At 34.7% G+C, this 17,719-nt stretch overlaps 1 protein-coding gene across 1 annotated transcript; it reads left to right on the top strand.

Annotated features, from left to right (window-relative positions):
• The first annotated feature begins 13,078 nt into the window (after positions 1-13,078).
• On the top strand, positions 13,079-15,803 carry LOC121864926 (deoxyuridine 5'-triphosphate nucleotidohydrolase-like). The gene is made up of 5 exons (XM_042364131.1): positions 13,079-13,185; positions 13,453-13,589; positions 13,770-13,920; positions 15,256-15,374; positions 15,751-15,803. Exons 1-5 carry the CDS (start codon positions 13,082-13,084, stop codon positions 15,801-15,803), a joined length of 564 nt encoding a protein of 187 aa, XP_042220065.1. The 5' UTR covers positions 13,079-13,081.
• Positions 15,804-17,719: the final 1,916 nt, after the last annotated feature.

The raw sequence follows: 17,719 nt of genomic DNA, 5'->3' as shown, positions 1-17,719 counted from the left end.
TTAATATTATATGTAATATCAGTGTCAAGATATATAGGATTTTTTGATATATTTAAAGATTGCTGTATAGTAGAAACGATACTAATGAGATCGCTGAACCAACGATCATGTCCTAATGACAATTCTCCGATTTTATTTTCAATAAAACTATCGATATGAGGATATTGCTTTAATGGGAAATTGGTCTTCAACATTCCTAATTGACATCACTTTGAAATTGTTTCCAGGAACAATAAAAAAATTGGGTATCGGTGGTGGATTTTGAAAATAACCTTTGGTAAAAAAGTTTAATGTTGTTCAATGCCATTTTGCTATGGGCAATTTTTTTACTCCATATTAAATATTTCGCTTTGCTAGTGTCATCGTTGTCAATTGTGATTTTGGCAGATATCAAAAATTGAATAATCGACATAATATCAGTTTTTCTGAAGTATGAACCACAATCCACCATTATTAATTTAGAGTTCCTTATAATATTATGCATCAACTCCAATGTATGGGAAGATTCTGGTGTATCATCGCCCTTTTGTTTCCACTCACAAAAAGGAACAAATAATTGATCATTTTCTGTAAAGGGAACAAATAAAAATCTATTGGGAGTGTGAGTTATTGAATCATCATCATGTGCATAATCAATATATATTGCCGTATTTTCTGTAGTAAAAGGCGTCTCATTATTGGAATAGGGTACTATTATTGATGATACGGCTATAGTTGCTGTGGTTAAGGAGGTTAATGCTTTTACAGAGGCATACAGACGAGATTTTAGCTTGAGTCTTTCTTCAGGACTAATAAATGTTACAAGAACACATTCTTTGAGTTTTTGAGTATTTTCCTCCTTAGTTTCTGTTGGTTCAACCTCTTTTCCTTTTCTTATAGTACCTCTATTCTGTGGCCGTGTAATAATATTAAAAGATCCTAAAATATTATTGATGCGTTGAAAATCAAATCTCTTCAGATTTATTTCTCCACCGTTATTTCTGTCACCACTAGGATCCATTAGAGTAATATTAGAGTTTGAGGGTTTACTAAATTCCATTGTCGATTGACTCTGGCTTATGGGAGCATGCGTCTTATGAAGATTCCTCTTCGTCTTAGGGGACTTTTTTTTGTCTATTCTCAATATTATTAATTAGATTACATACTTCATCAAGGTTGAAAAGTTCATAATTTTTGTCGTCGTCAAAATTCTCATACCAACTAATTCGTTTATATTGTTCGAGAAAATTGTCAATTGTTGTTAATTCCATTATAGTATGTTAATTATTAGTAATAGTTGCGTTGTTTTACCCTTTACACTTTAAAATAAATATGCATTTTAAAAGTAAAAGCGAGATTGAAGTGTATAAACGAATTATTAAAGAATTGAATAAACAAACCAACAAACTGCCAATCATAGAGGTTAATAGGCGCGGTTTATTTAATTATAATAAGCGTTTCGAAATTGATTTATATTTTCCTGAAATATTTTTAGGTATAGAAATTCAAGGACCAACACATTTTACTGATATTACACAAATTAATCGTAATTTAAAAAAAAGTAGTTAATTAATCTTAAAATTCTTTACATACGTTTAAATAAACAAAAAGGGAATGATAAACGGAATTGTATTAAATATATTTTAACAAAATGGAATAAAAAAAAAAAAAGTTAAGTTTATAAGAAAGTTTTATAAATTATTCGATAAAAAAATAATGACAGCAGCAGACAACCAAAAACTGCAGCAATCCACAAAACATAATTTAATATACTATGAGAATTTTTATTGTGGCAATGGAATATTAGATTTAGCAGATTCGTATATTAAACCACTAATGGGGTATGTATCTGATTATTTTGGTAAATATTTTGAAAATCTGAAACGGCCAAATATTCAAACACAGGTAAAGCTTTGGGGGTATTCACTCTTGAATGACCATTTATCTATTAATTCAGATATTGACGAATCGATTATCGATGTTATAATTACTAAAAAACATAACAGTTGTTATAAATGTGGAAAAAAAATGAGAAAACTTGCAGCTATTACAAGCTTCAACCTATTGTAGACTTGCTGATGAATTAATAGAAACCCATCATTATTATGACGAATGTATAAAATTAAAAAAAATGAGTAGCAAGATATTTTATAGTAATTATCCTGAAACTTTTTCTATTATTGTCGAACAGAAATATCCTCTAATTACATATACATCATTTGTTTACCCTATAAATTATTTTAAACAGAAAGATTACTTTGATACCCTATGTTTAGAAGATATTGAAAGACGAATATATTCCCTTTTTCAATATCACATTAAATGGTATATAGATATTCAGACATTAATATGTCCCATAAAATTTCAATCACTTTTTTCTATTAGTAGCAAAATTTTTTTCCGGTTCAGTACAAATCCTAAACCTCTCCCATTTCCCAGTAAAGAAAAATGTGTATTGCTCATGTTAAAAAATGTTTTCCGTCAATCAGTTCTCTTACAACAACTAATTCCTCAATTTATTATTTTTTGTAGATACAATACTTGTTGTGTTATAGACGATAAACAAATTTGCGAACAATCAAATTTACCTATGTTAGAGAAAAAGTCAGTTCTGTCACCTCCTTTGAGTATATTTGATGTGCGTCTCGTTGACATTCTTCACTAAGCAACACAGAGCAAGCAAGCTAAGAAGCCCTAAGTGTATATTTGGTTAACCCCTTTTTATAATATCCTGTTATACGTTACTTGCAATAACCCCATAAGCAATGGAGAAGCAACATACTGCTGATGAAGAGGAAGAAGAACAGGATTATCATCAGCTGGATAGGCATAATTTTCAGCAGTTTTTTTTTACAACAACAACAGCAGCAGCAGCAACTGCAGCATCAGCAGCAATTGTTTCAGGATGAAGAGGAAAAGTAACGACAAGAACAAGAGGAAGAGGAGGAGAAGGAAAAGAAGAAGCAAAAACAGCAACAGTAGACTGAGAAATACAAATTAAGTGAAGAGGGTAGAAATCCGCTTCCTCCATATCAACCTCCTTCCCAAGTTTTTACAATATTGTGGGATGTCCATAAAAATGGATTTCCTAGTTTTGTTTCTCATCTTGAAGAGGTATTTAATGCACCTTTACTACAAGATGCATATTTAAATTTATGTTTAACCTATCTGCGTTATCCAGGATTAAATTATCATAGACTTAGAGAATTTAACATTTTGTCTTACAACAGTTTTGGTGAATATATTTATGGACATCCAACTGAGAAATTTGATAGCATGGGTAATAGGATTTATAAAGTTGGTTCTGTTGTGAAAATGAATAAACAGCCTGATATGGCTAGTATTGTTGCATCTATGACTAAAAACAAAAAAATACTCGTGTGAGATGTTGTGAATGTATACTTCAGGAGTATGTAATTGCCTCAATTCATTTACAATACATCAAAAGTGTAAACTGCAGTGAGTAAATAATAATTTTTATATGGTTAAATGTAACAAAGGCTTTCTTCCAATTTTTAAATTATTATTACAGTTGTTAAATAAAATTATAAAAATAATGTAGTTTTTCTCATACTACCTTTAAAATTTGGTCTTGGAGTCAGTACAATCTATCAACTAAGAGAGAATTGGGCTTATCTGGACCTGGTGTATTGGGCCTAATTGTACCAGTGATGTAGCCATCTGTAGCATCGACAGGTACAGGTACAGATACACTAGTAGCGGCATTAATTTGTTCAAAAAAAGAATCGGTACCTATCTGTGTACACAGGGGTAGATAATTAGAGTTATTTTCGGCAAGAACCTTTTTTTCTTCCTCTTTTCTCTTAATTCATGAAATTTAAAGTTAGGTGAATGATCAACAGCAGTATCAGCAGCATCACCACCAATGTCCGAGTCAGCAACAGCACCACCAGTGTCAGAGCTCTGTTCAGCAACAGTATCATCATCACCAGTTCCTGAGTCAGCAACAGCACCACCAGTGTCAGAGCTCTGTTCAGCAGCAGCAGCATCATCACCAGTGTCTGAGTACGCAACATCACCACCAGTGTCAGAGCTCTGGTCAACAGTAGTAACAGAAGTAGTAATGTCAGCAGCTATTTCTGTAGGGGGCAGTTGAAGAGGAATGGCATCCTTTTTCTTAAATTGATTCTCCTCCATGTTACCTGAAAATTAAGTATTCATTTAATATACTGTAACTTTAATAATACATTTGAGCGAGCTTAATTTACAAATAAACAAACTTATATTATACTACTAATCCACTGCAATATTACACCACACACTACCACGGAGCAGGGCTTTTATGTGTAAAGTGGTGGGATGGACCTTTATTTATACTAAAGCCACTATCACCACACCGGAACTGGGTTGGTTGGTTGCTTAATTATAATACCACGAACGAACAATTTTCATTACTTTTAATTTATAAAAAATATTTAAAAAATAACTATATAATGGTTAAGCATACTACCCTCATAAGCAATAAAAATATCAATACTACCACCACAACTATGCTGAATAACACATTACCATTTTCCCTTCCAGAAATAAGTTTTGTTGCAAGAAAGGACTCCTCGGACTCTACTCTAATTCGTGAACGATTATAAAAACAGAAAGGAAAAAATTGTTCTTTTTCGTTAGGAAATGAAATTAAACATTTAGGCTCCGGTGCCTATGGTAAAGTAAAGATTGTAGCAGTTCCTATGAAAGAAATTTTAGATCCGCATCTTCCAAGAAAATGGAGAAAATTTCGGCGCTATTATCCCTGGACAACTGTATTTTTAAAGAAAAAACCTGAACTAACTAAACAATTTCGGGGAACTCATTTAGTTGCAAGAAAATATTTCTACGATGAAAAAGATCAGTTAAGTGAATAATATAATGTTAGTCGACTATCATCGGTTTTACGTAAAGAAACATTCGTTCAAATGTATCTCGCAATTAAAAACCATAGCATATCCAAAGTATTACATAATCCCAGCGGTGAAATAATAAGCGAAAAAAGTTCTCCATATGTTCCTTTGAGTGTTAATGAAATAAAGTATAAAACAAGATTCACTAATGACACACACTTAAATTTTATAGACATGGAGTATTTACACCCTCCTGATTGGGTCATTTTAAAAAAGGCAGTGAAAACCTATTCTCTTATGTATAAACGTAAGCGGTTTTTAAATCAATTCGCTAGAGTATTATTTCGTATTCAATTACTAATTGCTCGAGATTGTTTGGGTGGTACATATTACGATATACATCCTTATAATGTATTCATCAACTTATCTTCAACGCCATTGAAGGTAAAGTTCATTGATTTTAGGGGATTGTATATTCCTTCAGAAAAAGCATTTATTCTTCCTCCCAAAACTCCTTTAAGGAGACAAAAACAAAACAAAAAAGAGACGACTCTTCACAATTTCCACCGACATTAACAATACCCAATAAAATAATGAAAACAAGGAGCACTATACTATCATCATCACCACCACCACTACCACCACCACCACCACCACCACCACCACCACCATCACCACCATCACCGTTATCACAACCTCTACCAAAGATTATTAATGTAATGCCGACTAGTTCTTACGTAGAGGATAATTTATCTGAGCCATTTAACTACACCATTAAAGGGGGTGAGAAAATAAAGACTTATTACTCTAATAAATATTTCGTTATACCTTTAAATAGAAAAACAAAGAGACAAACTAATAAACGTAAAAGGCTGTCAAGAGAAAATGTGCTTATTTATCCCGCATTTTATGGTATAGTAATAGTTGTAAATATGTGTAGTAATTTCCTACCAGTAAAAGATATTACTTCTAATAATACAAAATTATTCAACGATGAATCTTCTAAAATTTATACAACCTCTGTCAATAATACAACAACCACAGATATACTCACTAGAAGAAAATGGTATAATATGTTACTGCAGATAATTAGAGCTTATAATAAAGAGAATATTGCCGAAAATCAACAGCAACGTTTATCTCTATCAATGCTATTTAAAGATCTCCAGAAACAAGAAAATATTATCGAATTCTTAAATAAGAATTCTAAAATTATAGATACTTTGAAACTCTAAGGTTTGTTTATAAAAATCCTGTAAATATTCATGTTCAAGATAGTAGGATACACATTTATTTTACAAATCAATTTACAAACTGATTAAGAAAATAATTTTCAAAATACATTCAAATAAATATTTTTCTGGTATCTGCTAAAATATTATTTATGTTTGGATATTCTTGGTGTTTTTTTTAAATATTAACCAATTTCATTCCCACAATATCTACATTATCATGATTTAGTATTTCAACTGTAGTAGAATTTGAAGATTACCATTTTTCATGACATTCGTGTAAATTATTTAAATATAATAATGATATATTTTGTTCGCCCTTTCTTTGTCTTTTCACTATTCGTTGAAAACAAATTTGGGGTTGACATTTCAAATAAAGATTTATGTTTGAATGGCAATATGGTTTTAGGAGTTTATAGGCGTGTTCATAAATTGTCTTTTCTGTATCAGATATTTTTTCTTCTCGATTTAACTAGTCGACAAAACACAATCCACTATGTGCTGATCTTTCCATTATAATAGTACGTTTCATATTTTTCATATGCCCATTAAAATATGTCGGCATAAATGAAATTAAAATCATAAATTGAAAAATGGAAGCCCACTTTTCAGGATCTTCATACATTAAATTTAAAAGATTTCCCCAAACTCCAAGAGTTTCAGAAACAAATTCAAAATATGTAGGAGAAAGTTTTTCCTTTAAATAGGAAATCAAAGTTGATTTTCCACTTCCAATGTTTCCTTCTATGTTGATTATAAACTGTGGGGACGAATCCATCTTTTTTAATTAAACATGCATAGAAAATGCGTACCCAATGAGAAAAAAGAAAAGTGGAAGTAACTTAAATTCTTTCAAAATTATTTTTTTTTATATCTATGGGTACTAATAAAAATACAAGCTGCTTATTCATCACCCCTCCTCAATTTATAATGTCAGAGAGAGAAAGTATTTTCAAGTTTATCTTTAAAGAAACTAGATTGTTAAAACCCGCAGGGCATGATTATTTACATTTAAAACAATTATTTGAGGATTGGATGAATCATGACACTCAAATAATTTTTCAGAAATATGAAAAAAGAAATACAATAAAACGGGTCCGGAACAGATTATTTCCTATAAATAATGAGAAGGTAAAAGATTACCTTTACTCCAATGGGTTCGGGATTGAATTTTTCTTTAAAGATATATTTATTATAGCGTATTATAAACTCATTTTTCCTCAAAAATGGAGTGTCATGGAAAATTCTCTTAATTGTAGTAATTATATAATTTGTGATCCATTATATACTCCTAAAATAAGTATTTATTTAGGGAGATTAGTATTTGATTGCTATCCGTTCAGAGAAAATTGTCTTTATGGAAAATCATTCATAATCTCAACCCCCCTTGAATATTCTATAACTAAGGAAAAAGAAATTTATAAGACTAGTTTATTACCTAGCTTAGAAACACATTGTAAATCCACAATTATCTCATACAAAAACGACGACAAAAATATTATAAGTCTACAAAATGTACCACTAATTATTTACAAGGGAATAGTAGATGTGATGTTGGAGAGAGAACTTGAATTTTCTTCAATTGAATTGTCTTCTCTTTCTTCAATACACCCCCATGAACTTTCACCGTGGAAAGAATGTTCAATCTGTTTAGAAAATATAAGATCTTCGTCCGGTATCGAACGAGCTATAAGAGATATATTAAAAAGACAAAGAAATAAGAAATATATTAATCTCTTAATAAAACAAAAAACTTTTGTTATAGACGATATAAAAGTTTTTAAATTTCTCGAGGAGAATGGTTTTCGTATATATAAAAATGAGAGGGATTGGGGTATTAATGAAGAAGGAATTATATTTCAAACTGTAGTTTTCCCAATGGGCTGGATTTTTACAAAAAATCCTTTAAAATATAATAGTTATATTATATATAACCAGCAAAAAGTGGCCACTGTTGAGGTTTTTTTTTAAATAAATAACTCTCTTAATATCTGTGGATATGGTTCTCGATTAATGACACAATATGAAATTAAAAGGTTGATTAGTGCCCATTATTCTCCTGTAATATTGTATACTTCTGTTCATTTACAATATATATCAAATTTTATGAAAATTATTAATTTAAGAAATCATGCAGCACTATATTCTTTAAGTCAAATACAACTTGCCAAAAAGAAATTTAATACCCTTATCTGAAGGAAGAAGATAAAAGATTGATTTGGGTAAATATAGAGCAATGTTTAACGAGCTTTGTTCCAACTAAGAAAATGCAAGAGGAAAGTCGTCGTCTCATTAAAATGCAACGTCTTCGTCGGAAAACTAGTACTAACTTTCCTTTTGAACAAAATCTCCAGTCTTCCCTTCGTTGTCAGATGAACAAAGTGGAGGAGGATAAAACTAGAGGAGAAAATACAAATAGAGAAATTAGAAAATGAGGAGGAGGAAGATGAGAAAAATAGGAGGAGATAGAGAGAAGAGTAGAATATAAACTAAAATAATTACTGGTTCAGTATCCTACTCACAAAATATTATTAAAAACAAAAATATAAAATAAATATATTATTTTTATCCAAAAAATGTAAAACAAACTTTATATTATATGTATTTGTATTTTTCGAGGATCTTATCCTCACCGCATAATATCTAAGATAACTAAGCTTATTTTGTACAAAGGTGGAGGAGGATAAAACTGTAGAGGAGAAAATACAAATAGAGAAATTAGAAATTCGAAAATGAGGAGGAGGAAGATGAAAAGGAGAATAAGAAGGAGGAGACAGAGAAGAGTAGAATATAAAGCTAAGATAGTTCAGTATCGAAGTGCCTTTCTACTCACAAAATATTATTAAAAACAAAAATATAAAATAGAAATATATTTTTATCTTCTAGGTAAAACAAACTTATATTGTATTTGCATTTTTCGAGGATCTTATCCTCACCCCCATAATATCTAAAATAGCTAAGCTTATTTTGTAACAACCCATTTTTATGTACCTTTATCCAGTTTTATGTACTTTTTCATATTTTATGTACCAGGAGTACATAATAGCTCCCCCCCTATTATTTACTGAGGTATATTCACATTTTTTGGTATAAAATGAACGAACAAGATTTTGTATTTTAATAATGCATGTACGACAGACGTAATACTCTGATATAAATAAAAGGAAGATTCGGATAGTTTTTTTCACATTTACCATCGAGAGGCGCGAGAGACGGTCAAAAATTTGAGGGCAGGGCCACGGTCAAGTCTTAGTGAGTGTTAACAGCCTAATCGTATCTAACCCGGCTGGAAGATGGATTTGACTACTCACGAAGCCAAACGCAAATGCAAACTCCGTATCGTATGTAATAAGGTTATCAGAAAAGAACACTTCAAATACCACTTTAATATTCATTTAAAGCCCTATAAGTATAAAATATAAAAAGGGATATGCTTGCCGCACAGCTAAGGAGGAGAAGGGAGAAGTTGCCTAATAAGTGTTCTCACTCCATTCAACAGCCAGTAGTAGTCGGCTCCTTGAGCCCTCCGGTAACATCGCCTATCTACTCTGTGCATAGTTATTTACAAGAATACTACAACTATGACAACCAAAGTGAGAAAACTTTTAAATGCGAGTTATAGGCAGAGTACCCTTGATAACCACAAAAAATAGCACATATCCCCATCTCCTCCAAAAGAAAAAAAAAAAAATCTGTAACATATGTGCCAAGAATTTAAGTAGTTCAAGAACCCTTCGCGAACATCAGTTGCGCCATAATGTAGAAAAAAGCTTAAAATGTGAGTTTTGTAATAAGAGATATTATGGACCAAAGGCCCTGACTGACCACATGAAAACAAACATAAAGGTTCGCTGTCACATATGTAAGAAGGAAATCAGTAAAATTTACCTAAGAAACCATCTTAACATTCATTTATCGGACAAGCCTTATAAGTGTAAGATATGTAATAAGGGATTTAATTTTGCGTATTCCTTAAAGTATCATAATCATTTTAAGAACAAGCTATATAAATGTATATGTGATAAGAAATATATTTGGCCTTCCGGCCTTAGTAAACACCAGGCTAAGTGTACCCTTGCCAAGAAAGAAGGAGGATGATAAGGAGCTGGAGAAAAAGGATTATTATAAGCTACCTGAGTAGAAGAATTACCTGAGGGTAAACTACAACCTAAGAAAAAGAGGGTGAGTGAAGAAGAACCACACACAAACCACGGTTTTAAAATTTGAGTATTTCTATTTTTTCCCGATTCTAAGAAAGTGGAGGTGTTAAGATCCTTTCTCTTTCTTAGAAGTAAAATCCACTTCCACCCTCCTCCTCTTCTTTCAGTCCACTGAAAACCTCACAGTGTGTGTGTGAGAGAGGAGGAGCAGGAGGAGGGGGAGGAGGAGGAGGAGGAGGAGCGAGAGTTGCTTAATAAGAGTTCTTACTCCATTCAACAGCCAGTAGTAGTCAGCTCCTTGAGCCCTCCGGTAACACACTTATCTAATCTGTGTGACATAGTTACTTACAATTCAAATACAAAAAAAAAACTTATGTAAGAATCCTCGACGAACACCAGTTGCAGCAGCAAGTTTCTCTGTGAGCGCAGAAATAAACACCAGATATCCCCACCAAAGTTTCTCTGTAACACATGTGGCAAGATTTTTAAGTTGTGAAAAAGCGATAAAAGAGAGAAAACTTTTAAATGTGAGTTTTGTGATTAGAAATATTATAGACGATTACAAACCCTGAATAAACAGAAAAATACACACCACACAGGAGGCAAAGTTTCGCTGTAACGTATGTGGTAAGATTTTAAGTAGTACAAGCAACCTTCGCCCTCACCATTTGCGTCACAGCTCAAAGAAATCTTTAAAATGTTTATATGTGAGTTCTGTGACGAGCAATTTTATTGGGATAGTAACCTGGTTCGCCATAGAATAACACACATATCCCCACCATTACCAGAGGACGAGGACGACGAGGAGAAGAATGCCAACAAGGAGGAGGATGACGACGACGGTGACGATAATTGTAAGCTACCTGATGGAGTAGAATTGCCTGAGGATAAACCACAACCAACGAAGAAGAAGGAGGAGGAGAAGGAAGAAGAGAAGGAGGAAGATGAAATTAAACTACAACCTAAGGAGGAAGAAGTAGAATTACTAGATCTTGATGTGGAGGAGGAATGCGAGTTCGATGATGTGCCCCTGTCTGAATTAAATCTGCTACAACTCAAGGAGGAAGAGGAAGACAAGACACCATATTTGGCAGCAGTCATTATCCGGAATAAAGTAATTACTCCTCCTCCCACCACACACAAACCACGGTTTTAAAATTTGAGTATGAGACGAGTTATAATGTATTTTTAATAATAGTATTTTTTTATTTTTTTACAGATGGCGACGGATGCAATATAATAAGACTAGCCAACACTCTCCGACAAAGAGCCTTAGCCACAGCGACACAGGAAGAAAATTCTCTCTGTAACGTATGTAGCAAGAAGTTAGGTAGTGCATGCTGCCTTCGCATTCACCAGTTGCGTCACTGCTTAAAGAAAACTTTTCAAGCCTAAATTACCACCACATGAAATGAAATTCATCATGGATTTCGACCCTTATCCGAAGTAAAACATTATCCGGAAGAATAAATTCGCTGTTGCCAATTTGCTAATATTATGGATGAATTGAGGAGATTGAAGTTACTGCAGAAGATTTATAAGAGAAAAACACACATACAGGAGGCAAAGTTTCGCTGTAACGTAAGCGGCAAGATTTTAAGTTGTACACGCAGCCTTCGCCATCATCAGTTGCGTCACAGCTTAAAGAAAACTTTAAAATGCGAGTTTTGTGACGAGAAATTTTATTGGTCGAGTAGCCTGGCTCGCCACAGAAATAAACACCATCAGATATCCCCACCTCTCTGTAACATATGTGGAAAGAATTTAAGTAGTGCAACATACCTTCGCGAACACCTGTTGCCCCATAGCGATAAAAGAGAGAAAACTTTTAAATGTGATTTTTGCGATAAGAAATATTATGGACTACAAATCCTGAATAAACACAGAAAAATACACACACAGGAGGCAAAGTTTCGCTGTAACGTATGTGGCAAGATTTTAGGTAGTACAAGCAGCCTTCGCCATCACCAGTTGCGTCACAGCTCAAAGAAAACTTTTAAATGTGAGTTCTGTAATAAGAAATATTATTGGCCGAGTAGCCTGGTTCAACACAGAAAAACACACATATCCCCACCACCACCAGAGGACGAGGAGGATGACGACGACGAAGACGACGATAATTGCAAGCTACCTGATGGAGTTGATGTAGTAAAGGAGGAATGGGAGGATGTAGATTTTCCTGATAAAGAAGAGGGGGAATGGGAGAATTTGAGTTCCATGATCTACCCCGGAAGTAAATCGCCTAAAATCTAAGGTTTCCTGATGTGAAGGAGGAATGGAATCTATACTGTATTTTTAATTTACTATTCAATCACTAACAGAAATGTGTCTTAAGAGTACTGGTAAAAATCAGTATAAACTGTGTAAAACAATAAAAATGTACCCTATACTAACTTTTAATAACAAAATACCACTTTATTTTGTGGCTTGTCACACTAGGTAAGGAAGGAGAAGGAGGATGATAATAATAAGCTGCCTGTAATCATTGCATCAAAAATACTTTTTTTATTGCATCGTATTCGGCAGCAGTCGTAAATTTCCCCTAGCCAAGAAGGTCTTCGCCACTCCACCGAATTTTTTTTGCCTCATTGTAAATTAGACCAAATAATTATATATAAAAATTAATTTCGTTTATATTGATTTTAAATTATTACAAGCATTAGTTACCAGATTTTAAATGTTATTAGATCAAATAAAGTGTGAGGTAACTGGAGGGTGTACACACGTTCCCGCCCGTCTTTACCGCCACATTCAAACACTATAGAGGCCGTTGTGGGGATTGAAACCGAGTGTGCTGTATTCCCGTCCACCTCACTGCTGCTGTAACACCATCTTCTGTCACCACAGTATCAGCATCATGCCTTTCACCATCAGAAGTGTCCTACTGTTCAAGAAGCTATCAGGGAATGCTATAACTCCCAGTAAAGGTTCAAAACTGGCCTCCGGGTTTGACTTGTGCAGGTAGGGGTGAACCACCATTGATCTTATGTCCATTTTCTTCAGTTGCTGTCATGATTATTGATGTACTGTACTTTACTGTAGGCTGTTTTTCCTTTTGCTTGTGTAATGATTTAATTCTTGGCTTTTTGCATCATGTGTGTACCACTGTTATTTTTCATAAGACAGTCTGCTCTGATTTTGTGGATGATTTGAATGTTAATTTAGTTATTTTAACTTTAACTACGGGAATGAATATTTAAAGAGTGACAACTTATTTCCCTTTTTCAGTGCGTATTATATAGTAATTCCAGGCCAGGGCAAAGCTCTTATCAAGACGGACATACAGGTAGAGTTACCAGAAGATTGTTATGGCAGGGTGGCACCACGATCTGGTCTTTCCTGGAAGAATCACATTGATGTTGGAGGTTAATGTCTATTTTGGGTTATTGGCTTGGTTGAACTCTGTCATGGCCAGTGCCTTAATGTCTCAAGAGGTTAGGTATTCTTAATCTCACTTTCTTATGTTCTCATTATCATCATTTACGTTAAAATCTCTTGAGATACACGTGAAGGAATGTTGTGTTTATTTAAGGCTACCCTTTCAGCCGGTGTTATTGACCGAGACTACCGGGGAAATGTTGGCGTTGTTCTCTTCAACCACGCCAAGACTGATTTTGAAGTAAAGAATGGTGACCGAGTAGCTCAGCTCATATGTGAAAAAATCGTGTATCCAGATATCGAGGAAGTTGAGGTTGTGTCAGTTTATCTTCTTTTTCTCTTGAGCCCAATATTTCTTAACAGTAACAAAACATACTGTACTGGTCAACATTAATGGTTGAAACACATATACTGTACTCTAATTGCATTAATTCTTCTGGGGACAATTCCTCATTATGAAATGTTTGATAGGGACTGAGTATTTGAAAAAAAAATGTCATAAATTGTATTAGGGACGAAAAGGTTTTACTTACTAACAACCAAGAAAATATAGTGTTCTGTAGAGCTAAGGTTAGACTTTGGGATGGAGCAGTGGGGTTGTCAAGCATGGAGATCCAAGGTACTAATGATTATCCATTTTTTCAGGAACTCGTAGACACAGAACGAGGTGCTGATGGTTTTGGATCAACTGGAAGAAATAGAAAATCCATCCAGAAAATTTTATGAACACAGTCTAGAATTTCTCCCCAATTCTCATCGAGTTTATGAAAATAAACTACTACTCTCGTTGTTACAAATATAAAGTATAAAATTATTAAATAATAATAAAACATACTTAATAAAAAATGTAAGGTTTTATTTTTTCCCGATTATAGTCTAAACAGCTAAGGAGGAGGAGGAGCAGGAGGAGGGAGAAGTTGCCTAATAATTCTTACTCAATTCAAGCCAGTGGTAGTCAGCTCCTTGAGCCCTCCGGTAACGTGTATAGTTACTTACAAGCAAAATGCACTACAACTGTGACAACCAAAGTCAGAACTTTGTGTGATGCGAGTTTTATAAATATTATAGGCAGAGACCCTTGAAACCACAGAAAAAACACATCCCCCAAAGACAAATGCAAGAATCCTCGACGAACACCAGTTGCAGCAGCAAGTTTCTCTGTCACCAGATATCCCCACCAAAATTTTTTTTTAACACATGTGGCAAGATTTTAAGTTGTGAAAAATACCTTCGCGAACATCGGTTGCTCCACAACATAGAGAAAACTTTTAAATGTGAGTTTTGTGATAAGAAATATTACGGGCCAAGAGCTCTGAATAAACACAGAAAAACACATATACAGGACGAAAAGCTTCGCTGTAACGTATGTGGAAAGAATTTAAGTAGTAAAAACAGCCTTACCTATCACCTGTTGCTTCATAGCGATAAAAGAGAGAAAACTTTTAAATGTGAGTTTTGTAATAAGAAATATTATTGGTCGACTGCTCTGAATAACCACAGGAATACACACACACAGGAGGCAAAGTTTCGCTGTAACGTATGTGGCAAGATTTTAAGTAGTACAAGCAACCTTCGCCATCACCAGTTGCGTCACAGCTTAAAGAAAACTTTAAAATGTGAGTTTTGTGACGAGAAATTTTATTGGCCGAATAGCCTGGTTCAACACAGAAAAACACACATATCCCCACCACCAGAGGCTCTGGACGAGGACGAGGAGAAGAATGCCAACGAGGATGAGGAGGATGACGACGACGACGACGAAGACGATAATTGTAAGCTACCTGAAGATGGAGTAGAATTGCCTGAGGATAAACCACAACCTAATAAGGAGGAGGAGAGAAAGGAGGAGGAGGAGGAGGAATATGAAATTAAACTACAACCTAAGGAGGAAGAAGAAGACAAAGAAGAAGTAGAATTACTAGATCTTGATGTAGTGAAGGAGGAGGAGGAATGCGAGTTCGATGATGTGCCCCTGTCCGAAGTAAATCTGCTACAACCCAAGGAGGAAGAGGGACACCATATTCGGCAGCAGTCATTATCCGGAATAAAGTAATACTCCCTTCCCACCCACCACACACACCACAGTTTTAAAATTTGAGTATGAGACTTTAATGTATTTTCAATGATGTATTTTTTATTTTTTTACAGATGGCGACGGATGTAATAAAATAAGACTAGCCAACACTCTCAACAAGGCTTAAAGAAAACTTTTAAAAGCCTACATTACCACAAATCATCATGGATTTCAGCTCCTGACTGTGAACAGAAGTTTATTAACGAGACACTTCACATCATAAAACACACCCACAAAAAAAAAACACAAGCTGAACTTTCTTTGATAATAAATTAATACCTCTTAGGAATTCGGCGCAGTCATTATCCGGGTAAATACTCCTCCTCTCACCCCACCGAATTTTTTTTTGCCTCTCAAATTATATATAAAAAGGAGGAGGAGCAGGAGGAGGGAGGAGTTGCCTAATAAGAGTTCTTACTCCATTCAACAGCCAGTAGTAGTCAGCTCCTTCAGCCCTGCGGTAACACGACCTATCTACTCTGTGTGTATAGTTACTTACAAGCATCCATCAAAATGCACTACAACTGTGACAACCAAAGGTGGATGCGAGTTTTATAAATATTATAGGCAGAGACCCTTGATAACCACAGAAAAAACATATCCCCATCTCCCCTCAAAGGCGCCACAACAGAGAAAACTTTTAAAACCCTCTCCGACAAAGAGCAGCCTTAGCCACAGCGACAGCCTACATTACCACATGAAATGAAACTCATCATGGATTTCGGCCCCTGTCCGAAGTAAATCATTATACGGAATAAATCGCTGTTGTCAATTTGCTAATATTACACTGGGCTGCATTTGAAAAAAAAATTCATGAGGTGTGAAGGGTTTCTTAGCTGATTCTTTATGTATTTTGCGTGCTGATTCCAAAAATGCCATTCATTTTGCCCAATCAGGTCAGATTTTTATGCTATGGGAATTAGGAAAAAATCGAAATTCTTAAATATGATGTCAAAATTTTTATGCAAAATATATCATAAGAAATGTAACCACAACACATAGGACCAAAATATGTCAACTACATAGATGCCTTTACAGTTAGACATGCATAAATGGCTGTCCCAGAGAATTTCTTTGGTGGTTGGTGCCTGGGGCGTCCTGTTTCAGACACCAACAGTAGTCGGCGAGCATGTTGATATCCCAGCGACCCTGGTACCGCTCCTCCATTACACGGATATCTTGATGGAAGCGTTCTCCTTGTTCCTCACTCACATCACCACAGTTCTCTGGAAAGTAGTCCAAGTGGGAGCTGAGGAAGTGCATCTTGATGGACATGCGTGCACCAAGAACTTTGTAGCTCAGAAGTAGGTCCTCAACAACTCGTTCATACTCTGGACTTCTGTAGTTGCCAAGAAAATTGGAGACAATAGACTTAAAGGCATGCCAGGCTTTCTTCTCATTTACATCCATGCTGCAATCAAACTTGGGATCTTTGAAAAGCTCTCTGATCTGAGGGCCATCAAATATTCCTGCATTCAGCTTTGCCTCACTGACTTTTGGAAAATTTTCTTTCAGAAAATTGAAAGCCTGGCTTTTTTTGTCCAGTGCCTTTACAAAGTTTTTGAACAGACAGAGCTTGATGTGCAGTAGCGTAAGAAGAATGTTCTGCGGATTCACCAGAGCATGGGCATTGGGCAACAACATTGTGAGAACCTGGAGTAAGTCCACTTCTTGCAGGCCAGTCACGTTGCATGTAGTGCTGCTTGTCTGCTCGACTATCCCACAGACAGAGGAAACATGCCATGTACCACCAGATGAAAAAGAAATTTAATTGTGAAAAAATATATGTAAAAAAACAAGGACATATACTCTTTTCCTTTGCGTCACGGCAGACATTTAAATGGCCGGCGAGCACGTGGGTGTATTTAAATACATCGTAAGGGCATTAAAACTGACCGAAATCTTTTCTGTGAGGCTTGCCAATGTCTCGGATGATTTTTTTAATGAACGAATATGAGGACCCCATTTTGAGCGAAAAATGCCAATATTTTACCTGAATCTCCGCTTAAAATGCTATAGCACAAAATTCTGACCTGATTGAGC

The sequence above is a fragment of the Homarus americanus genome, unplaced genomic scaffold, assembly GCF_018991925.1.
Source record: "Homarus americanus isolate GMGI-L3 unplaced genomic scaffold, GMGI_Hamer_2.0 scaffold59578, whole genome shotgun sequence".
Taxonomy (NCBI): domain Eukaryota; kingdom Metazoa; phylum Arthropoda; class Malacostraca; order Decapoda; family Nephropidae; genus Homarus; species Homarus americanus.
Note: the sequence above shows the minus strand (reverse complement) of the source record. Positions and strands in the feature narration are given on the sequence as shown.